Source organism: Psammomys obesus, unplaced genomic scaffold (genome assembly GCF_907164565.1).
Source record: "Psammomys obesus unplaced genomic scaffold, mPsaObe1.curated_primary_1811, whole genome shotgun sequence".
Lineage (NCBI taxonomy): Eukaryota > Metazoa > Chordata > Mammalia > Rodentia > Muridae > Psammomys > Psammomys obesus.
Window position 1 is genome coordinate 1569729 of NW_026596125.1, and position 24003 is coordinate 1593731.

A 24003-nucleotide genomic window follows, 5' to 3' on the forward strand; every position below is an offset into this window, starting at 1 on the left:
GAGTTCTTTGCATTTTTTTGAAGTCTAGTTGATTAATAGAGAGGTTGGATCTTTTTAGTTCATGCTTATCGTCTGCTTTTAGTTGAAAATGAAGCATTGAAGTTCTTAGCTATTATTATTGAGCCACTTTTCATTTGTTAATTTTTCTTCATATATTCTGGGATTTGTTACTAAGTGCATATTTCATTACTAGGTGGTGGTGGTTTTTTCATTCTCTTTTCCCTCTTGCCTCCTTTTCCCCCTTTCTTCCTTTTTGAGACAGGTCTTTTTATGTATCCCTGGCTAGCCTGGAACTCACTGTATAGACCAGGCTGGCCTCAAACTCCATAAGAAAACTGCCTGCTTCTGTTTCCAAGTGTTGGTATTAAAGGTGCACATCGCTACACCTAGCAATTTTTTTAAAATTACATCTATTATTTTTTTAAAAGTTTATTCTCTTATGTATTACATCCTAATTTGCAATTTCCCTTTCCCTCCCTCCTTCCCCAGCCTCACCCCACCTCTCCTCTTCCCCAGATTCACCCGCCAACACACACCTCCCCTCAGACAAGAGCAAGCCTCCCAGGGACATCAACCAAATATGGCATGATAAGCTACAATAAAACCAGGCACATACATCACATCAAGGCTGGATGAGGCAACCCAGTAGGATGAATAGGATCCTACAAGCAGGCAAAAGAGTCAGAGACAGCCCCCGCTCCCACTGTTAGGAATCCCACAAGAACACCAAGCTACTCAGCCATAACATATATTCAGAGGACCTAGGTCAGACTCCTACCTGCTACCTGAGTTCCCATGAGTCCTGGTCAGTTGATTCTGTGGGCCAAGAATAACCATAGCAGAGCCTCTTAGTAATGGGGACACGGAGACTGAACCAGCCATCTTCTGTAACCATGCAAGGCCTCAAGTGGAGGGATTGGAACATCAATCCAGCCCCCAAATCTTCAACCTATATTTTGTCCTGCCTGCAGAGTGTTCTGGGACTGGATCCTAGCATAATCGTCATCAGAGAGACTTCATCCAGCAGCTGATTGAAGCAGGTGCAGAGTCCCACAGCCAAACATTAGGTGGACCTTTGGGAGTCCTGCGGAGGAGTGGGAGGAAGGATCTGAGGAACCAGAGGGTACAGGGACACCACAAGATCTATTCACTGTATGTGTGTTTGGCTTACATGTTTGTATGCACACCACCCGCGTTCTTTGTGCCTGTGGAGTTAGAAGAGGCATTGGATTCCCTGGAACTGGAGTCACAAATGGTTATTAGCCGCTACATGGGTGCTGAGATTGGAACCCAGGTCCTCTGCTAAAGCAACAAGTGCTCTTAACTTCTGAGTCATCTCTTCAGCCCTACTAGGTCTTCTTAATGTATTTACTCTGTTCTCCATAACGGGAACAGAGTAAATTGGAACAGAGTAAATTCGTTCCGTTGTCTTTAACATATTTTATCTTAATGTCTATCTTAGGCTGTTTGGGCTTTTATAACAAAACAGCACAATTTGGATGGTGTATACAAAACAGAGATTAGTTTCTCAAAGTTCTTGTGACTAGAAACTTGAAGATATTGACAGAGTATGCATCTGGAAAGAGTTTTTTTTTTTTTTTTTTTTTATTCTTTTCACATTGTTCTCAAGTGGTTAATGGATGGAGGGTATTTCTTGGGCCTCTTATAAAATAAAAAAAATGTTTTATTAAAAAAATGTTTTTCTAGTTGGTTTTTTTTTTTTTTTTATGTCGTTTTAGCTTCTAAAACTTCCACCATTTCAACAAAACATTTTAGTTAAACATATCATTCATTGCTTCCCCAGAGTTTCCCTAATTCTTTCTCAGGGTGCATTTATTTCTCCCAGAAGCTCTGATACTTCAGTTAGTATCAGCCGAAACTCTGACATCCAGATTCTTATCTAAATATTATGGAAATCAGGTAGGAATAAGACTAAATTACAGTTTATCCTGAAACAATGCTTTCTAGCTTTGAGCCTGAGACAGCATATCTTTTATATGCTTCTCAGATGCACTTGTGAGACGGGCATGATATGGGTACTCCCATTCAAAGTGGAAGGAAATAAAGAAAGGTGAAAGAGCTAATAGGTGCTAAATAAGTACAAAGTCCAATATAGCAAAACATTTTTTGGCTTATTCCCAAGAACAATATTTTGCTCAATGCTCTTATGAGACCTCTGGGGTAGGTACACTTTTTGGACCCACTAGCATGGTAGGCTTGTCCCATCAGACTTGGGCATTCCTCCTTTTGTGATGAGTATATACCTGAAATATATGCCCATGGCTCCCTACGCTCAAATTATGTCAAATCTCTACCAGTCTGAGGTCTCTGTAGATGTGCTGAGCATCTGTCCTATTGAGGGTGCTTGAAGAGACTTTTTCATTCTGATCCTCTTATGGGAAGAACAGTTTTCGTGATTTCTAAATTGTCTCATCCACAAAGATTAAATGGTGGAGTCATCTTTGTATTAGATAGCCATTTGAAGATAGCCTTGGTGCACTGTGCTGAATGTTTTCTTTAAAATATATGTACACAGTCAGAAATTATCCTAATCTTTTAAGTATTGTTTCCCTCTTACTGAATTAAACAGTTATATCTTTAAATCACTTCTCATTTTACCCTAATAAGTCAGGAGGAAACAGATTTCTCCTTTAGTCCTTTCCTCAGCTACATAACCAGTTTCATCACTCAGATTGTTTCTTAAGCTACTGAGAAATAGACCTGTTCTGTCAAGTTCTTTGCTCATTTATGACAGGATATATATCCCTACATCATTCAATGACATTTTCTCCTGAGACCTCATCAGAAAAGCCTTTATTTATTCCTAGCAAAATTTTGTTCCTGATAGCTTAGGTATCTCTAAAGAGATTGTGGCTTTTCTCAGTCTACAATCTCTTATTTTATATGTGTAGGTATTTTGCCTAAAGGTATGTTGTGTACTACCTCTATGCATAGTGCCTTAGGAGGCCAAAAGATGGATTTTTGGGATATCTGGGACTAAAGTTAACAAATGTTTGTGAGCCATCTAAGTGCTGGTAATCAAACCCAAGTCCTTTGGTGCTCTTAACTGCGGCTGCTCTTACAGCCCCAGCTCTGATTCTTTTAAATTTTCACTAGCATCAGCTACAGCAATTTGGTTTTGGCAGTATATACTTTAAAAGCCTGTATGTACCTCAAAATTCTTATACTCTCTATGTTTTTAAGAGTGTTATCTTAGTCCTGGAGCCAATTTACTTTATTCCGCTGAAATATCATGGACTGTTTTATAGGCAACAGTTCTGGAGGATAAGAACTCTTAAGAAAAAGGTGCAAGTGTATTAGGTGTCTAGTAGGGGCCTACTTTATGATTCATGGATGACCACCTTTCTACTATGTCCTCATGTGGCAAAAAAATGTATACAATCTCTCTTTGGCCTCCCATATAAGACTTTTAGTCTTATGTATGAGGCTCTGCCATTGTCACCTATCACTTTCCGAATGCATGCTTCTTTTTATTTATTTACTAAACATTTAGTCAATTGATGAATTTTCAAGGAATGCAACATAATGCATGCTATCAGGAATAAGTGAAATGAACAGTATCAGCAATATGACTCATTACAAAACCAACATTAATGTCTCAGTTTTTAGGTCAGATTTTTAATAAAACGAAAATACTCTGAACATAATTATTTAAACTCACTATAAAAGTATAAATATAGAAACCACTGAGATAAATAGTAAGATGAAATAAAATTTCAGCTCAAAATAAAATCACTTTAAACAAAATTATGCAAACAAAAACCTTAAAAAATGTTTTATGCCCCCAAACAGGAATTTGTGGTGCATTTATGGAGTAAACATGTTGGTAAACTCTGTCTATTATGTCACTGCTGTTATTAAGATGGCAGGAAAGGTCTTCCAAGGCTTTTCAAAGGGGAAATCTTAAGTAGACTCACTAAGGGACACCCATGGTCAGATCTACCCACCTACCTGTATGTTTACGTACTGATTTTTTTTTTCCACTTCAAATGCATGTTTCTTAATCCCATGATCTTGTTGGGTAGGTTTTCAGCATAAAGGCTGGGGGGAGGGGGGCTTGAGGGGCATCCAAAGATTCAGACTACAGCAGCATCTCTGTTTCTTTTTATATCATAGCTCAAGGGTTTTCACCTTACTATTTTAGTTGCTGTAGTAATGGAAAATTCTGGAAATTAAGTTTTAAATTGTGTGTATCATCCTGAGTAGTATCATTTAATTTTATGTCATCCCACTTTGGTCTAGCATTCCTACACTGTATACACTACTTGTCTATTAGTTTTTGGTAACCATCTGAGTTACTAAATGAACTGTCATGGTATTCTTGTGCCTGTATTCACTTAGCCCTTATTTTATTCAGTAATGAGCCCAAAGCTCAAATGCTGCTGGCAACTCTAGTAAACCAAACAGAAGCCATTAAAATGCTTCCTTTTATTTAAATTGTAGGTAAGAAAAAAATTGTGCTGATTTTCCTAAGAACTACAGATCTATTTATGAAATTGAAAAGGACATCAGTGCTAGTTGCTCTCTGAATTTCAAACTGCAAGTGGCAGCCATAGTACATAATAGAAATTCCTGACTAGGATGGAAAAGCATTAAATTTATTGGTAGAAATAATGAATTTTTAAAACATGGGGTTCAGAAAGCATTGAGTATGCCCAAGGATTTTGCCACTCTGAAACAAGTGGCATCAAATGATAGTTATACAGATTCAGAAAGAGGTTTGGACTAAAATAATTTATACAACTTTATATAGTATGTTGCTGTAATTGTCCTGATTAGTTACTGATTTCTTACTGTATCTGCTTTATAAACAAAACTTAGTTATAGAACTTGTGTGTGTGTTTGTGTGTGTATATGAAAAACTATGACATAAAGAAGTGAGTATTGTTTATGGTTTTAAGGATCTACTGAAAATGTTGAAGTGAATCCCTTGTAGAAAAAGGGATCTAAGATGCAGCCAGCCCATTTCTCTTTTGTCTACTGTTCACAATTAAAAATAATAATAATAATGTTTTAAAATTTTAAATAACAGTACTTTAATACCTGTGCTTGGCTCAAAAACCAGTCCTTTTAACTAGCAGTACAGAAGGCTGAAACAGGTGAATCTCTTGAGTTCAAGGCTAGGCTGGTCTGGACTGCAGAGCAAGTTCTAGGACAGCTAGGGCCACACAGAGAAACTGTGTCTCGGGAAAACAAAACAAAACAAACAAACAAACAAAAAACTAAATCCATTCTGCTTATATATGCCTTTTAATTGGAGAGTTTGAATGTTCTGAAACATTAATTTTTTGTCATTGGTTTTCAGTGTGGCTATTTCAGTTTTGATGAACTTCCTCCTGAACTTTCTAGTTACCGTTTTTTTTTTTTTCTTTCAGTAATGCTGGGATACTAGGACTAACCCTACATACACACAGTCTTTCCTTCCCTGCTTTCCTCTCTCTAGACAAGTACTCTTTCTACCGCTGAACTTTATCCTCACCTTTTCTCATATTTTCTGTGCATTTTTATTTGCTTTCTTAGTGTTTTCCTTGAACATTATAACTAACTTAATTTGTAACTATATTTTGAATTAATAAGTGTGTAAAATGCTTTCTTCCTATGTAGTTCTTTCAACTCCCCACCAAAAAAAACCCCTTGATATATATTTTTTCTATCATGAAGATGTGTAATTACTGTTTTATTTACTTGCCTTTGAAATTACAGGGAACAAAAGATGGATACAAATGCAGACTCCCTACTTACCTTGTTAAATACTTTAAATTTAGTGTTTCTAGTATATTTTTAGATTCTGTCTTAAGTAACTTACAAATACTTAAGCTATGGAATTTAAGAACATATTTAATTATCTTGAAAATAATATGGAATTGAGTATATTAATAGTTTTGAAATACCATAGAGTCATACTAAAATTAAATGAAACTTCTGAAGTATAAAGCTCCTATCAGCCATGCTGGAACTAGAAAGTGAACCTTCTTCCAATAGTATGAAAGTTTAATTTTTATCTCTGCTTTTAATCACATAGACCCCCATTTATTTTCATTAAAACAAAGGAAATAATTCATCTTGTAGTTCTGTTTTCGTTAACTCCATGATTCCCCAAGAAGTATGAAAACTTTTTTTTAAAATCTTATACTTACCTGTTGTGTTGTACTTTATACTTCTGTTACTTTTAAGAAAAATTAACTACGTGCATGTGGCATGTGTGCCCATGCACACACACACAGATACACAGGGGAAGAGGGGCCAATGTATGAATGCATGCACACTTTACTTTAGAAATGGTATTCGTAAGCACTGTGGTCCTCTAAGGGATTGAGACCCACAGATTGTTAACTCCTGGTATCATTGACTCAGCCTTAGTCAACTTAAGATTTGCATTTAAATGGCTTCTTTCTAAGAATAATTACTGAAGACAGATATAACATATATAATAGAACAAATGACTTGACTGCACTTGAATTTCTAAAGACCTACATTCATATGTCCTAGCTATTGAGTATCTTTGATATTGTGGTCACTTAATACATAGGAATCTCATTCATGGCTCTAAATGAAAACATACAAATATAGTTATATAAAATTAGTTTGGGAATGTTCCAGCTGGTAAACATGTAGTTCTTTTCTCTTGAGCTTAGTAATGACACTGTTTTTTATTGAGCTTTGTTTTTCCTAGTTTGTTTTTAGGTTTGTTGTGATCACAGCATTATATAAAATATATAGTAATAAGTTGCATAAAAAGCAACTCTGAGTTTCCACAAAAGCCCTTTTTGTTTCTAGTTTTGGTCTGTAGATATGGGAAACTAGGTTGACCTGGGCCAGAAAGCCATCTCTCTCCATCAGGTATTAGTTGCCCTTTTTGTTCTAATTAATATTGCAAGTCTTTATGCTAAACACACAAAATGGAATTTGTATTGTAAAATCGTTTTATAAAAATTCCTCAGCCACTCAGAACAAATGGAAGGATGTAGGATGTAGAGTGAATACACTTGCATTCATTTAATGTATTCATTTATCTGTTGAATGCTTACTTTATTGAGGACTGTAGTTCAGTGAGGCAGGTTGATCCTAAGATCTAAATAAACTTCATTTTCTTTTTTTCTTAATTTTGTGGATTAAGTGCCAAATTATTAAATTTAAAGTATAATATATTGTGCTGGCACATTTTAGGTCAACTTGACATACCTGTTTGGAAAAAGGGAACGTAATTGAGAAGTGCTCCCAGCAGATTGACCAGTGGGCAAGCAGCTAGGGCTTTTTCTTGATTGATGTTGATTAGAGTGTTCAGCTCACTATGGGGAGTGACATCCCTAGGCAGTTGGTTCTGATTGTATAAGAGAGCGAGCTGTGTAAGCCATGAAGAGCAAGTCTGTTCCTCAGTGGCTTTTGCTTTAGTTTCTGCCTCCAGGTTCCTTCCTTGAGTTTCTGCCCTGACTTCCTTCAGTGATGGAATGTGATTTGAAGTGTAAGTGAAATGAATCACTTTCTTCCCAAGTTGCTTTTGGTTGTATTGTTTAAGATAGCAATAGAAACCCTAAGATATTTTATTGTATATAGTACAAATTCAGCACTGGTGAGGATATTTCAAACTTCGCCTTGTAAGGTAAGAGTATGTTGTGTTTAACTAGATTGAAGATTGAAGAAAGGATTTTATAGTCGAAGGACATGTCATTTTTCAGAAGGTACGGCAGTACTGATATGTCTGTGATGATTTATGAATCGCAGTCAGAGCATAGTTTATGTAGACTGAAAGTGATGGAAGGAGGGGTCATGTCTAAAAGGTAACAATAGGAGCAGGCTCAAGACCTTGGATGTAATTTCAAGTTTTCAATATTGCCAGTGGAAAGTCTAGAAAGAATGAAGTTTAATCACAGTGTGGTTGGATTCTAGTAGAGAAATAATAAGATGGTGAGCTAAGTGTGGTGGCACAGACCCTTAAGTTTAGCATTCAAGAAGCAGAGGCAGGCCAATCAGGGAGGACTATACAGTGAGATCCTGTTTAAACACCCCCCCCCCACACACACACCAAATAAAAGGATGTTGAAATGGGTAGACTGAAATGTTTTGCTATTTTGATTGCAGTTTTCTTTACCTGTACTAGATAATAATAGTACTTGTTTCAAATATACCTCTGCAGAGTCTGTTCTGATGGATAATGAAGTACTTTCAGGCAGATTTATATTAGACCAGTGGCTTGAGGCCCCCATGGATCACATATCAGATATCCTGCATATCATATATTTACATTACGGTTCATAACAGTAGCAAAGTTACAGTTATGTAGCATGGAAATAATTTTATTGTTGGGGGTCACCACAACATGAGGAACTGTATTGAAGGGTCGCAGCATTAGGAAGTTGAGAACCACTACATTAGACTAAATGAGGATGGACTTTAGTTAATGATTACTACTGTTACCATGGATGACACTGCTGCTGTTGGGGAAAAGAATAGTAGCAGTCAAAAATCAGGGACAGGAAAGACAAAATGCACTTGAACTTTTATTCTTGTTTGATGTGTGTATGTATGAGTACCGGCTCACGCAACAGGCAACAGCATACATGCGGAGGTCAAAGAACAACTTTATTTTCTTCCACTATGAGTTTATGGTGTTGAATGCAGGCCATCAAGCTTGACTCAAGTGCTTTTACCTTTAGGAACCATCTTGAGAAAGTGGATTTGAATGGACTTTAGGAATAGAATTCTTACTGACTTGAGGACTTGGTGACTTAAAAAATGCAGTCATACACATGTCAAGTTTATGTGTATGGTTGCTTTGTTGTGCCTACATACATGCCTAGGCACTGCTTTCTTGCCTGGTGCCTGAGGAGACTAAGAGTGTTGGGATCCCTTGACAGTGGAGTTGCAGAGGTTTGGTATGTGGGTGCTGGGAGTCAGAACTAGTGCCTCTGGAAGAATAGACAGTGCATTTATCCCCTGAACTATCCCTCCAGCACTATTTTTTAATTTTTAAATTAGCATACAAAGTAATAGGCTTCATTGTAGCATTTTTATAAAGTGTTGTTGTTCTTGATCCTGTCCCATTGTTCTTCCCTATCTACCTGTCTTACACCTTTCCCACCCCAGTCATCCTCCCCTTTCTGATTTCATGTTATATGTGTTCTCTTGACTTCTTTCCTTCCTTCCTTCTTATCTCTTTTGTTCTTCTTGGTCCCCTCTCTAGATTCACAATCTGTACCAACACACACACACGCACAGGAGCACATGTCCATGTATGAAACAAAACGTGTATTGTTTGCCTTTCTAAACCTGGGCTACCTCACTTAATTTGCAGATTAATCCTTCAAGTTTCACAATTTCATTTTTCTTTGCTACATTTTTATTTATAAATTACTAATTTGTATATTAGTAGATGACTATCTAGACTGATTCCATTTTCTTTTTATTGTGAATAGAACCAGAGTAAACTTGGACATGCAGGCATCTCTGATAGGATGTAAGCTTCTTTGGGTGTATGTCTGGTTGTGAGATAGTGTTATCTGTGATATATACAGTAGTTCTGTTTTGTTGTTTGAGAAACTTGTACTGATTTTCATAGATGTTATGCTTATTCTCCCACCAGCAGTGAATATTTTTTTGTTTGTTTGTTTGTTTTGGTTTTTTTGTTTCTTTTGGTTTTTTGTTTCTTTTGGTTTTTGGGACAGGGTTTCTCTGTATAGCCTTGGCTGTCCTGGAACTCAGTATGTAAACCAGGCTAACCTCAAATTTGTAGAGATTACCTGCCTCTGCCTCCCTAGTGCTGAAATTAAAGGCCTGCACCACCACTGCCCAGCTGAATGTAGGTTTTTTCCTTGTTGATTTGGTTTGGGTTTTTTGTTTGTTTTGTCATAATTCTTAGGGTTTTTGTTTTGTTTTTTGTTTGGTTTCTTCTGTTTTGTTTATTTATTTACTATAGCTATTCTCACTGGAGTGAGATGGAATTTCAGTGTTTTATGTAGTGAAATATTTATTAATTCTAAAAGGCTCTACTATGACTCAACTACTTTCCCAATAATTAAGTCAGAGACATACTAATTTATTTAAACTAATTTTACATGTTAGTCTGCCTACTTCCCAACTGCACTCCCGTTACTTGCCAATATGTCCTCCGTCTAGGCTGGATCTGCTCCCGCAGGCCACATTATACTTTTCCATCTTTCCCTTCTTTATCCTCTCAACTCTTGCCTTGTTGGAACCAAGTTCCACAAACCCAGGAACCAAAATTCTGCCTACTTCTCTTCTGTCCAGTTATAGGCTGTCCAGCCTCTTTTGTTTAATCAATCAGAGAATATTGGGATGCAAAGTTTACAGAATATTGACCTACGTATGTGAGAAAGTACTCGCCTGGACTTTAACCAGCACTCGGGGCCCAGAATTTAACATTTGTGTTCCCAGCACCAGACCAACCCTCAATAGTTTTAATTTACAGAGAATGAACAGTTCATTCTCCCATTTAGTGATTGGCAGTTTGGTTTGGTTTGCAGTTCATTTTGTATTCTAGATATTAAGCCCCTGTCTGAAATGTAGCTTCTAGAGTTTGTTTATTTTGTTGGTAGTTTCCTGTGTTAATGCAAAACCTTTTTAGTTTTATATAATTCCACTAGTCAAATCTTGAGGTTATTTTCTTGTGCTATAGTACTGGATTCCCATGCAGAAAAAGTTCTTGCATATGTTTATATTTTGAAGTATTTTTCCTAAAAGTTTCAGAATTTGAGGCTTTAAATTAAAGTACTCATCTATTTTGAATTGATTTTTGTATGGGGTAGTAGATAAAGATGTTATTTCATTTTGCTATTGAATATTTTTAAATTAAGTATATATTTTAATTGAGTATATATATATATTTTAAGTATATATATTTTTAATTAAGTATATATTTTGACACTTTTGTCAAAAAGTAGGTGGCCACAGCTGTGTTGCTTTATTTCTGGGTCTTCTGTTCCAGGTCTAAGTGTCTGTTTTTGTGCCAGCACAATGCTATTTGTCAGTTGAGGTTAGGTATTGTGATACCTCCAATAGTGTTTGTTCTTCCTGATTAAGATTGCATTGGTTATTTGTGGTCTCTCTCGCTTCCTTGGGAATTTTTGGACCTTTTCATTCTAATTTTATGAAGAATGTTATTAGAATTTTGATGGGGATTGCATTGAATATGTAGATTACTTTTGATACTATAGCAGCATATATAGTAAGATTTTATTTTATATATATGTTGTTTTGTCTGCATGTGTCTTAAGTGCACCACATGTGTGCCTGGTGCATCAGATCCTGTGAAATTGGAGTTAAACAGTTGTAAGCCTCAGAGTGGGTGCCAGGAACTGAATCTGGAGTCTACAAGAGCAGCAAGTACTTCTAACCACTGAACCATCTCTCCAGTCTAGTCTCAGTATACAGAGACACTCCATGAAGGATGATTTGTACAGTCTCACATTTAATGAGAACCACCTACATTTATATTGTTCACAGGTGTTGCATCTCCTGGCCCTTTTCATTTTAGTAAAATATTTTCAAGATTGATACTTATTTAAAAGCAAACAAGTGATCATTGCTGACCTTAATTGGCTGTGTATTTGATATGTTCTTGCCATATTATTTTTCATAATTTACATAATTTATCCTTTGGTTAGAAATAAAAATAATAGAGATTGTGATTCAGATCGAAGGGAAGAATTTGTGGGAAATGTTAGGTTGTCTTGTTTTCTAGAATTATGTGAGGAAATCAGAGCCTAAAAATGAAGTTTATGAACCTGTAGTTTAAGAGCATTGTAGGAAATGAAAAAGCTTCCTAAGACCTCTGGAACATTAACTTTAATTGGGAAGAAAGGTAAAAACACAGGAAAAGAAAGATCGATCCAGAGGATTTAGATAGCTTGCAACAATTTTTGTTTTACAAAATAGGTGTGCAGTGTTTTATATGGCTTGCACATATGAAAACAGGATTTTGGCAATTGGCTTTTCTGTTTAAAAGGGGAAAGGATCGGAGTAATCTGAGGGTGAGAACAGTAGAAACCAAAGCTCCAGGAGAGCACCTGACATTGTGTTTGCTCACTGTTGTAATTCAGGTTCTGCTGCGGGCCACTGTAGGTTCTCAGTTAATATATTTTGGTTAAGAAAATAACTTTATTTTGAAGAATACTTTAAAGGAGAAAGATACTTTTATTTGAGCAAGAGTGAAATACAAAGATGAGAAAATATTAGTAAAGAGAAAGGATTATTGATCACAGTTTAAAATTAGAAACAAAACAATCTGACCAGAACTGTGCTATGAAATGCCCTAGAAAAAGGAGATTGTTTCAGATTATAAAATAATTTTATTGCTGGAAGTGGGTTGCAGGGAGGGCTTGTTTGTTCTTCTTTCTTATGGCAGTGTGAGCTGTAAAGAAGCAATTCATTATTACTGGCTTGATGTTTTAAATAGACTCTGAAGACACTGTAAGTCGTAGTGAATAGACTTGGAGACTGGGTTCGAGACCAGTTGTGATGTTGATTAGGACTTCTTGGAAAGTAGTCAAATCCGCTGAGACAGGTTTTAAAATGTATAATAGTTTACATAAAGGAACTTTTAAAATCATAGTAATTGAATATGATTGCATGGCTTGTCTATTCAGTGTTTTTTTTCAGTAGCATAAATAAAGTTTATTGATAATGCAATAAGGATAACTTCAGTCAACTTTTTTAAGCCCATAGAGTAAGACCTGAATTACAGTTTATATTTTGCTTCAAGTAATACAAACCCCATCCATGTCAGCTGTAGAAAGAATTTTAATCCTGAGTGATTCCATGTTTCTTATAAGAATAAACTCTGATTAGTGACCAAATCCTTAATTTTTGCTGTCCAACCATTTTTCTTGAGTTTTCTCTCTAACTCTATACATTTCAGGCTGTTCAGTGGATATGTAGGAAGGGAAATGTCTTGCTCATTATTTGTCTGAAATCTTGGCTTGAGTTCATCTTTTCAAACAAAAAATAAGCCCTCAAACACCTACAAATTCAACCGCTAAAACTCCTTTTAAAGATCTTCCTTGCTAGTGGTCCATAGTTGGAGCCTTCTGAAACTTACTGGGATGGCACAAGCACACAGTTGGAGTTAACAGGCTTTTTTTTTTTTAAAAAAGGAGTACTGGTAATGTTTTATTAAAGGAAAACTCGCCTGGTTTATTTTTCACCAGTCTGTTCTGGCATGTTTCTAGTAATGTCAGAACCACCTGGGTCAATGATAGCCAGTATGCATACTCTATATTATTTTCCTCATGCTGTGCCCAATTCAATATTATTGCCACTGTAGTGATGGACACCAGTTTTGGCAAACATGGCGTAATATCATATTTCAGATTTCCTCAAAACTGGGCAGCTGTTGGAGAGGATAACCAATTTCACGCAGCCCTGCCTGACCATTCTCAGTGTCTGTGTGTACTCCAGCACATACTTTCCACTTTTCTAACAAGTTGGAGCCTAGAGTTGATCAACTCCAGAGACTTTTTTCATCTTCTTTGCAGCTACAATCTTCCTGCCTTAGGTATGGGAAGGCTCCCAAACAAGATCATCTTGGCTGGGGAGCCCAGTATTTATTCTTTGTGGAATTTTGTTACCATTCTCATGGCTTTTCTGTGAAACCATGGTATGAAGTTTTGAGTGTCTTTGTTCTTACTTGCCTTTTGTTAATGTCAAGGATAGCATGTAAGATAATTCTGTGTTGCTATGCGACTGATAAATTCAGTATTTATTATTAGTAAAACTGAATAGTGTTAGCATCAGTGAACAGAGAACAGCAAAATGTGGGTTTATGGTATGCAGTACATATGTGTAAAGTTCAATGTGTTGTGGCAGGTGTGAACAGAAGAGAAATAACTTGTATATGGTTATTATTTAGAACAAAATTAGTTGTGGCCAGATATTTTGTGACTAGCTTTGTTGTTGTTACGTTGTTGACTGCTGACTTATTTTTGTCTGTTTTCATTGTCCTCCCCTAATACAGGAACTTCACTTAGTAGCTCAGTTTGGGAGTGGAATTTGCTCTGTAGTATAGCTCTGAACTTGTGGCATTACTTCTCACTAGCCTCTTGAGTGCTGGTTATAGGCATGCATCATATTCAGCGAGTGCTTCCCACCCCCCCACACCGCTCTTTTTGTTTGTTGGCTTTTTTGGGGGGAGGGGGTTTAAAGGAGCGTACCACCACTGCCTAGCCCCTCCCACTCCCCGCTTTTTGATCTGATTTTTTTTTGTTTTTTTTTTGTTTTTTTTGGCTAATGGTTACTGATATTCTTCCTCAGTTGAACTATTTCAGATTTTATTCTTTGTAAGTTTTCAATTATCATCTCACAAAGCTGTTGACTTCCTTCCTTTCTACTTTCCTAGTATTTCTTGGCTGTATTTACATTTTTTCTTTCTGAAAATTGAGGCTTAGAGCACTGCCATGGCATGCTGGCCACAGTTATAACCATAGTACTCTTCGGACTGAGACAGGTGGGTCCGAGAGCATTCTCTTCCTGGCCTATACACAGAAACCTTATCTCAAAAATAAAGCTTTGCTTACTATGGAAATTTGGAATTTGTGATTAGTTTGTATAAACCCAGGTGAAAATATTAGATATATTCTTTATGAAAGAATTTTCATTAGCTGGGTTTTTAGTTTAATACTTTTTAAGATACTGAAATGCTTTCACTCATAAAAATAAAAATTCCTTTCTGTAAAGTAAGAGGACTTAACAGTTGGAGACTGGTTTTTGAGATTTACTTAAAGGAGCAGAGGTTAGATGTTAATGAGAATATATAGTTTCCAGGGTCAAAGATAGATAATATCTAGCCATTAATCCTCATTATTATATCTCTCTACCTCCACAGCCCCTACTCAAGTCCTTTGTTCTTTTCTAATGTTAGACACAGAAATTAATTACATTAGGTAAATAACAAGCAGCTCTTTGATTAGTGAGTAATTTAATTTTGCTAATACTTTTGGAATATTTTGATATCAAGAAATAAATTTGAAAAATAAATGCTTTCTAATAATGAAACAAAAAGTTACAGTTTCAAATAATATAAAAATCAACCCTGTGAACACTATAAATTTCAGCATTTACTGTACTTAATAGGAAGTAGGGTAAAAACATTTGAATTGCAATGTTATTTTTATTGTCAGTTGAACAAAAATAGTGCTTTTTTTTCTTTTAATTTTAATTGTACTTGTACTTTGCCTGCCTGTGTATCTGTGTATTATGTGCATGCAGTGCCTTTGGAGGCCAAGAAGGACATTGGCTCCCCTGGGTCTTGTGTTACTAAGTGACAGTTAAGAGCCCACGTACAGATGCTGGGAATCAACCCTGGTCCTCTGGAGGAGAAGCTGAGCCATCTCTCCAGCCCTTAAAGGCCATCTTTTCTGTCCTCTTTTGCTTTCTAAATTCTTTGATATTTCTATATATTTGAAAAGTAATAATGTGTACCGAATGTGCGTGACATTAATTCTTTCTAAAGGTCACAGTTAAAGAGCATTTGAAGTCTCAGATCCTTTGCAATAAGTATTTGAACTTTATAGTGAGCTCCTTGACAATTTCTTTCTTTCTTTCTTTTTTTTTTTAAAGCCACTGCAGATTCTAGTAATTTAGGTTTTTCTCTTTCTTAACAACCCACAACAGCAAGCAAGACATTTAAACTGTCTTTCATTAAGTACATGGCAATGTTTGATGTAGTCAGAAAACTTGGTTTTCTTTTTCTTTCACACTGGTAAAGGATACAATAATTTTAAACAGTTTTGTACAGCTGTGTGATTTTTTTTCTCATTCTTTTCTCTTTATGTACTTAGTGAGTTTTACCTTTAAAAAGGAACCATCAAGTAGTTAATATTGTGTTGTAAAGTAATATAGGCCTTTTCCTTCTAAACTATTGTGAGGGGTGAGGAAACTGTTTTGAGTATTGTCTTTAGAAAACTATCGACCTGAGAGAAATTTGTGCATAAAAGAGGGGGACTATTTAGATTATTCTAGAAAGTTTATGGAAGTTGTGAAGCATAATACTTCATTGGGAAGGCACTTTTTAGGATGCTAATTTCTATAATGTTTTGTTGAACAACTAGAGACCACAAATTTCCATATTTTTCATTGGTTGTTTCAAGTTTCTATTTGTTTTTGCTTTGTTATTGGATGTACTTTGAATTTTTGTTGGGTTAATCATTAACACAAATGCAGACACCCCTATTTAGATCTGAGAACCAGAAGAAAGCAATATTTTTCAGTGAATATTGTGATGATGGATTTTATTTACTCTTTTTTTTTTTTTTTTTTAATCCTTTCAGGATTTGAAAATATTCTTGAAGGGCTGTTTGGACCTGCGTTATTAAAAGATCTCAGTTTATATAAAGGTATTCAAAATATTTCTGGTATTCACAGTCTTTGTGGTTAACACCTTGGGAATTTATCTCTTTACTCAGTGTAGTGAGGGTTAAATTGCATTCATATCAGCATGTTTGTGTTTCGTGTATACTGTTAGTGTATGTATAGGTAGCATAATTAACTAATGAGCAGCTAGAAATTGAGTGAAGAATTTTCTTTTTAGAATTTTAAAATAGAAGTGGCTGGGAGGACATAGTAGAAAGAATTTCAAGGGATGGCTGTAGTAGTAGAGCACACATTTTCCTGTTTGTGAAATTCTGAGTTTGCTTAAAACACGACTTTAGAGATAAATGTGAAACATCTAGTTTTAATGAGGATTTTATTAAACTACATATTTTGAAGTTAACTCTGACTTGTTTTCTGAAAAATTCTGTTTTATAAGTATTAAAACTTGTTTTTCTTACTTTTGCAGAGTGTGAACCTGAAAGCATTTCTGATTGGGCTTTTGATGAAAATTGTCTGTTCTGTTGCTTGAGAAGAGATAAAGTAAAGGTAACCAAGAAGCTTGGGAAACATGTCTAGTGTGGTATTTTAGTTTCTTAAAAAAAAAAAAAAAAAGAGTCATTTTAGTCATTTTATTGGTGGATTTGCAGGGAAAGGAAAATTTGATTTCCTTCTTTTAAAAGATTTGATAGTAGTTGATAGTAGTTGGCGTTTCAGTTTATACTGTTTCTGGTGTGTTGATTAGCCTATTAAGAAATCTTATATTCCAATACACATTCTCTTATGTATATATATAGACAGAAGAATTTACTTGGTTTCAAATTGTTATGTTTATCTTAAATATAAAGTGTATGGTAATTCAAGAAATAGAAGTCATTTGTGGTACAAAAAAGATAACTTATGTAGACTTAAGACTCAGAAGTTTATATTTGTAAATGTTTCTTTATAAATACCTGGCTATGAGTGCCAGGTATTTATCATTATTTGGAAATTAACTTAAACTTTGGGTTTCTGTTTTATTGTCTTAGAGAGAGAGAAAGGGAAAGAAAGAATTTTGCTCTGGAAAAATTTTCAGTTACTGAAAACTCAGTACTGGTTTTACAGCCTTACCTTGTTTTTCTGGTATCCTGTTTGCCACAGTTTTCTGTTGCAAAGCCTAGGAAACATTCTTATTTCTTCTTTCTACTTTATACTATAGTTTATTGGCAAACTTCTATTAATTACTCCAATTGATTTTTTTTTAATCTCCATGGTCATCACTGTAGTCCACAGCCCTAGTATTATTTCTGAACTGCTGAAATAACATGATTTATATTGAACAAACGCTTTTTCTTTTCCTAATTTTTATAACTTGAAAATCTCTTGCTTTTTTCTTATCCTTCCACTGTCCTATGAATGGTGCATACATGCTCCTGTTGCTGTTTCACCTCTTCATATTATTGTAGTAAATGTAACTTAGACCAGTTACTTGTCAGTTGATATTATGGTTTGTTTTGCTTCCCCTTTTCTGAAAGTTTTGGTTATTTGTTCCTGCCTTTATTCCAGTTGCTGAAGATGACCATGTATCTTCTCTGTCTACTACTATTTTACTGCTTATGGTGGAAAAGTAGCTTTTAACATCTGAGTGCCATGTTGTGGTTTAAGAACTTCTTACATATATTAGTGACATCTTTTTCTTGTTTTCACCATGAAAAAATTGTTGCTGCTACTATCCACAGTAGTATATTTTGTTAAATTAATGAAAAGGTTGTTTTGAAATTTACTGGTTTTGAAAGATTGCAGAATAAAGCAGCATTGTCAAGAGTAGCCTATAGATGGAATTGATGTTAAAATTCCATGTGTTTGCGTTTATGTATGTATGTCGTGGATGCTGACTATTGAGCAAATCATTTAATAGGAATTGTGGTAGAAGAGAAGGAGAAACAGTTGTTTTTTCATATTATAATTGGGAATAGAACCTTTCTCTGCTAAGTAACAGTTATAGTATGTTATCAAAATATGATTGAGAGTTCTTTGTTAATATATAAGGACAAAATACTGTGTCAATAAGACATGAAATAATTTATCATTTAAATTGTACTTTTGCAGTTTTTTTAGTTGGCTTTTTAACTTGAATATTTCTGTGTGGGAGGGGCATATACATGTGTGTAGAGGTTTACTCACTTATGTGTGTATCACATATGGAGGCCAGAGGGTTGACTTTGGATATCTTCCTCTGTTGCTGTCCACTTTGTAATTTGAAACAAAGTCTCTCTCCCTGGATGTCTCTGTGGTTACCCAGATTAGCTGTCCAGGGAGCCCTTGGACTCCACCTGTGTCCTATTGTTCACCTGCCTCAGTGTGCCATCTCTCCAGATGGGGAAAGTATTTCTGTTTTATAACTCAGTTGGTTCTAAGAGTCTGATTTCTTCATTTGGCACTATATAGTCTTCTTGATTTGTTTGTTTTGTTTGTTTTCAAGAGAGCCAGCCAGTACTGAAAACAGAAATGAAGGAGCCTATGTAAAAAAAAAAAAATTATACAAAGCTTTTGTTATATTAGATTGAAATGATTATGTCCTGGGACTCTGTACAGACATTTGTTACATCTTATCTGAAAAAGATTAGAGTTTAGAAATAAACCTAGTGCTTTGAAGCTTATATCTGTAAAACTAGGAGAAATATGTAACAGTATTGTGCATGCTGCTAGAGTCTTGATTTTGAGGTTAATGATGAGATAATCTAGAGTATCTCTGGAAAAAGCAGAAGCAATGGCTTGTTTGAGAAAGAGGTGTATGTTGTGTTTTTTGTTTTGTTTAATTTGAGCTAGTGGAAATTTTTGTGAATAATAGGCTGCTAGAATAGATAATATAAATACAGCCTTTGTATTTACCTATGCAGGTAAAAAAAAATTTACAAAGTAGTTAGCTCTCTTTGGGAAATAGAACTGGTATTCACCTATAGTTTGCAGTGGTTCCTCTTTCTGGAGAAATGTATTCTAAGACCTCTGCTAAAGGTCACTGCTAGTCTTAAGTCCTGTATACAGAATGTTCTTTCTTGTATAAAAGCATATAGTTTTTAATTAGGCACAGTAGGAGGTTAATGATAGTGACTAAAGTTGTAACAATCAGAACACTTCCTCTTTATGGCTTCTACTTATCAATTTAATGCCTTTTCTGCCATAACTAAGCGTTTTGATGTATCATGGCTGTTTGGCAAAACCAGCATACATTATACTTTCCCTTACAATTTCCCAGATTAAGCTAAGCTGTTACTCTATTGAGGTGTTTTTTTTTTTTTTTAATTTAAAGATTTATTTAATTCATTTTAACGTGTTTCAGTGTTTTGCCTGCATGTATGTCTGTGCATCCTGTTCATGCCTGTGCCTGCTGAGGTCAGAAGAGGACACTGGATCCTCTAGAACTGGATGGTTGTGAGCTGCAGTGTGGGTGCTGGGAATTGAAACTAGATCCTCTGCAAGATAAGTGTTCTAACCACTGAGCCATCTCTTTAACCCTATTGATTTCTTAGCAGTCTCAGCCTACAAATTCTTTAAAGAATCATGAGTATATATGTGTGTTTGGGGGTGGCAGTGGAGACCAGAGGCATTGGATCCCCAGGGCTGGAGTTACAGGCAGTTGTGAGTCACTTGATGTAATAGGTGCAAGGAATCAAATTCAGATGCTTCTCAGAAAGAGTTAATACCCATTCTTAACCTCTGGGCCATCTCTCCAGCCCAGCATAGGACTTTTTTACCCTTGTAATGTTAAGAACTTTCACCTTTTCACTTACATGAAGTATTTTATGGCATATTGGACTTTCCAACCTTACTACATTAGTGTCTTGGGAACAGTTAGTAAAATACAGGCTACCTATAGACAGCACTTTGGTAGCATGGCAGTTCATTTGGTAACTAACAGTAGCAGTCATGTATAGCATGTACACACTGGACCAGGTGAGGCAGCTTGAGCTTTCACTATGCTACACATAACAGCACACACTTAAACTTGAGAGTTATTCCTGGAATTTTGCATTTCATAGTTTTGGACTACAGTTGACCGTGGGTAACTTAAACTATGAAAAGTAAAATCACCAATAAGAGAAACTACTTTAGCAAAATAGCACAGAGGTTAGAGAATATAATTTATAGGTGAAGATAGCCATCCTTGGAAACATCCTCTTTGCCAATGCTTTTTTGTGTGTTATAGTTTAATTCCCAAAGCAATCCTGAGATTCTAATAAGAAAAGGGAAAGGAAGGGTCAGAGATTGTTACAGGCAAAGCCACATAGTTGAGATTTCAACTTTGTATTTGGTATGAATCCAGTTTGTTAACAAAAAATAGCAGTAGAAATATTGAAAGTGAGAGGAAGAGTTAAGCAGAATTTGGAATTATTTAGAAAGAGAGAAAATAAGGGTAAAGGAGCTTAATTTTGTTTAAAATGACTGGTTTTATCTGTGCTGGGAATCAGTTAGTCCCTGACTTCCTGGCTTGCTTGCAACTTTCTCTTTTCTATTTATTGGGCCAAAGTAAGTATTCTGTGTATTTACTAAATAAGCTGAGAGTTTCCATAAATTTGAAAAGTTATATTAATGTATATTTTGAATGTATCTATTTACCAATAATATATTCATAATCCTCCTCATCACTTACTCATCAGCTTCTTAAATATTTTTGGGGGATGGGTATTGTTTTTTATTGTTTGTTTGTTTTGTTTTGATTTACTATATAGACCAGGCTGGCTTTGTACTCCCAATCCTGTCTCATACCTGGCATTTAACACTCAAAAAGTTTTCTTAGGCATAAGATGGACATGTTGGTGGCATAATACCTGTAATCCCAGGTAGGAAATATTAAGAACAAAATCCCCATTCTCATATAAGTATTTTTAGAGCTACTGGATAATACAAGAGAATGTAGATAATAATTATAATAGATGTTACTGGAGCTGCTTTATTGAGTAAATAGAACCCAATTTGTACCTGAAAAGAAAACTGTACTTTAAAGCCATTGATTTAAGTAGTTGTTTTTTAGTGTGTGGTAGAGATATTCATAGTGAGAAAATCACAGGATCCAGCAATAACTCAGAAAATGAACCTGAACTAGGATCTTTAACTTGAAGAGTCACAGGAAATGAGTGAATCTGTACTAAAACATTACCAGTACTTGGAGATTATGTAAATGCTTAGTGGATGCAAATAAAGGAAAAAGAAGTGATGCCAGCTTCAGCATCCAAGCTCAGATGACTTTTAAGGAAGGGCAGAGAGGTGAAGCAACCCAGTGAGTCACCCAGAAAGCAATACAGAAAGTAAGCATGTAATTGAAAAAAAACCCAGTGCATAAGAGTTGTGTACATGGATTTGGAATACAGTATACAGGATGAAAACTTGGAGTATTTTGAAGCAAATGATATCTTTGAGGAAGATAAATCTTTGAGGTTTTCAGAGGACTTTAATTTTAGGAAGTAGAAAAAAATCAAATTGGAAAGAACAGCAATAGAATAAAAATTGTCTGCTTTGCATCAAGTTATCTTCCAGGTTCCACATGTAATAAAGTTAAAGGGTCTGTTGTTGTTTTTACTCTTCTAACTCTGGGTCATTTCTCAGAATAGAATGGACATTAAATGAGGTGAACAAGTGCCCTAAAATATGCTCTTGAGAAAATGACATGCCAAGATTACTAATTATGGGAGTTAGACTATTAAGTCTGACAGCATTAATGAGAAAGTAGGTATTGTGGGTGTTAAGTAATGAATATTACTTATTTCTTAAGTAGTAAAGATATTACTAATCTTTCAAGTGCCTGAAAAGAGTAATGAAGAAAACAAGAGCAGAGAATGTATAGGTAAAGATATTGACAAGGTTTTTGGATCATGATAGAAGCTCGAGTATTATTTATATTCTTAGAAGAAGCTACAGAGAAAGAAATTGAGACAGGATAAGGTGCTAGAGATATGCGTTAGTAGTTAATATTTTATACTGCTCTTACAGAAGACCCATGTTCACTCCAGCACTCATGGAAGACCACCAGCTCCAGGGGATCCAGCACTCTCTTCTGGACTATTGGCACAGCCCACTCCCCCATGTGCATATTACCTGTATACAGACGCACAGACACACACAATTAAAGGTTAAAAAATCAGGAGGGAATGGCTGAATAAGGCAAGACTGTAAAAAAACAACAGGAAATTAACAATAAAACAGTGCGGGGAATTAGTACACACTCAGTGTAACTCTAGAAGTCACGGTTGTTAGTGATTCAACGTGGCAAGCATGCCTTAAGCATTAAGAATATTGCCCTCTAACTTGTTCATAAAACTTCCTCATTTAGATTACTGTTCACTGTTCTAGCCATACTAACAACAAAAAAATAATTTCAAGAAAATTAATTGATAAAATGACTTCATTCACCATTGTATTTTTAAGCAAGAAAAATTAAAGTCTTTATTAAATAAAAATTATTCTTGTTAATGTTACATTTTTGTTAGCATAAAAAGTGAGACATTTTGAAGGTTCTAAGGTTTTATTGTTTGTTTGTTTTTTAACTCTGTGCAGATCAGGCTGAACTAGAACTCTTTCTGCCTGCCAAGCACTGGGTGTTTACAGACAAACTATCTTTCTCTTTGTTCTTTTCCCTATATTGTGTGAGATTTTTTTTTATTTCTCTTCTCTAATCCTTATTTTGGTATTACATTTATGTTCTTTATAATATCATTTGTATTTTCCTTAAATTTTTTTATTACATTTATTTATTGGGGCATGAGCGTGTTAGAGAACAACTTGTAGGAGTTGTTTTTCTCTCCATCATGTAGGTCCTCAGATTTGGAGGAAAGCAGCTTTTATTTGCTGAGGCATCTTGCCGCTCTTATTTGCATCTTCGATTATTATGTTTGTGTTTGGTTTTTCTATTTAATTTTGAAACAATTTTATTTATGTGTATCTGTAGGCATACAAGTGTGCAGGTGACCTCAGAGGCCAGAAGAGGGGGGTTGGATAACCTGGAACTGGAGTTACAATTGGTTTGAGAACTATCATGTAGGGAATTGAATTTAGATCCTCTAAAGAGCAGTTAGTGTCCTCAACCATTGAGCTATCTCTCTAGCTCCCACAGATAGTACTTTGATCAATGGAGGAATTAAGAAATAGATAAAAGATATATAAAACCTGTGCTTTCTAGTGGCACAGGTACGGTGCTGTAGGAGTTCATAACGCTTAGACTTTATAATGCTGTTATCTCAAATGGACAGTTTTATATCCTAGCATTTAAAATGACCGTGGGCACAAGAGGAGAATGGGTAAAAATTTCAGAAGATCTTCTGATGTGTTGGTTTGTGAATGAAGATTGGGAATAATATCAGCTTTGAATTTACAAGTAGAAACTCTCATTACTAACTGAGGGTGGCTTGCATTTATCTTTAATGCTTTTTAATAGCTTCTACTTGTATAATGGAAGAAAACTATCCACAGCAAAGGTTGAGTTTGAATACTGCATTAAAATTCAGTTTCTGTAGAGTTCCTTTGAAAGGTTCCAAAAGATAGATGCCTACAGGATATTCATTTTCTTTCTGATACCATTCTCTTTGAGTTTATGAGGTTTCAGGTTTTGCTTTATTAAGAAGCTAAGAAAATGGTGTGTGTGTGTGTGTGTGTGTGTGTGTGTGTGTGTGTGTGTGTGTGTGTGTGTGT

The 24003-nt window shown here is 35.4% G+C and overlaps 1 protein-coding gene and 1 pseudogene across 4 annotated transcripts in view; one reads left to right on the top strand and one right to left on the bottom strand.

Moving 5' to 3' along the window:
• Lcor (ligand dependent nuclear receptor corepressor) overlaps positions 1–24003 on the top strand; it is a 104446-nt gene that overhangs the window by 29743 nt on the left and 50700 nt on the right. For 3 of the 4 annotated variants that reach the window (XM_055629974.1, XM_055629978.1, XM_055629977.1), the window contains exons 3-4: positions 16302–16367; positions 16811–16890. In XM_055629974.1, the coding sequence (XP_055485949.1) occupies positions 16302–16367; positions 16811–16890 (146 nt within the window). Of the gene's footprint in view, positions 1–16301; positions 16368–16810; positions 16891–24003 lie in introns of those variants that run through there. The other variant, XM_055629976.1, reaches the window with a different exon arrangement.
• LOC129665180 (60S ribosomal protein L30-like) lies at positions 13171–13613 on the bottom strand (annotated as a pseudogene).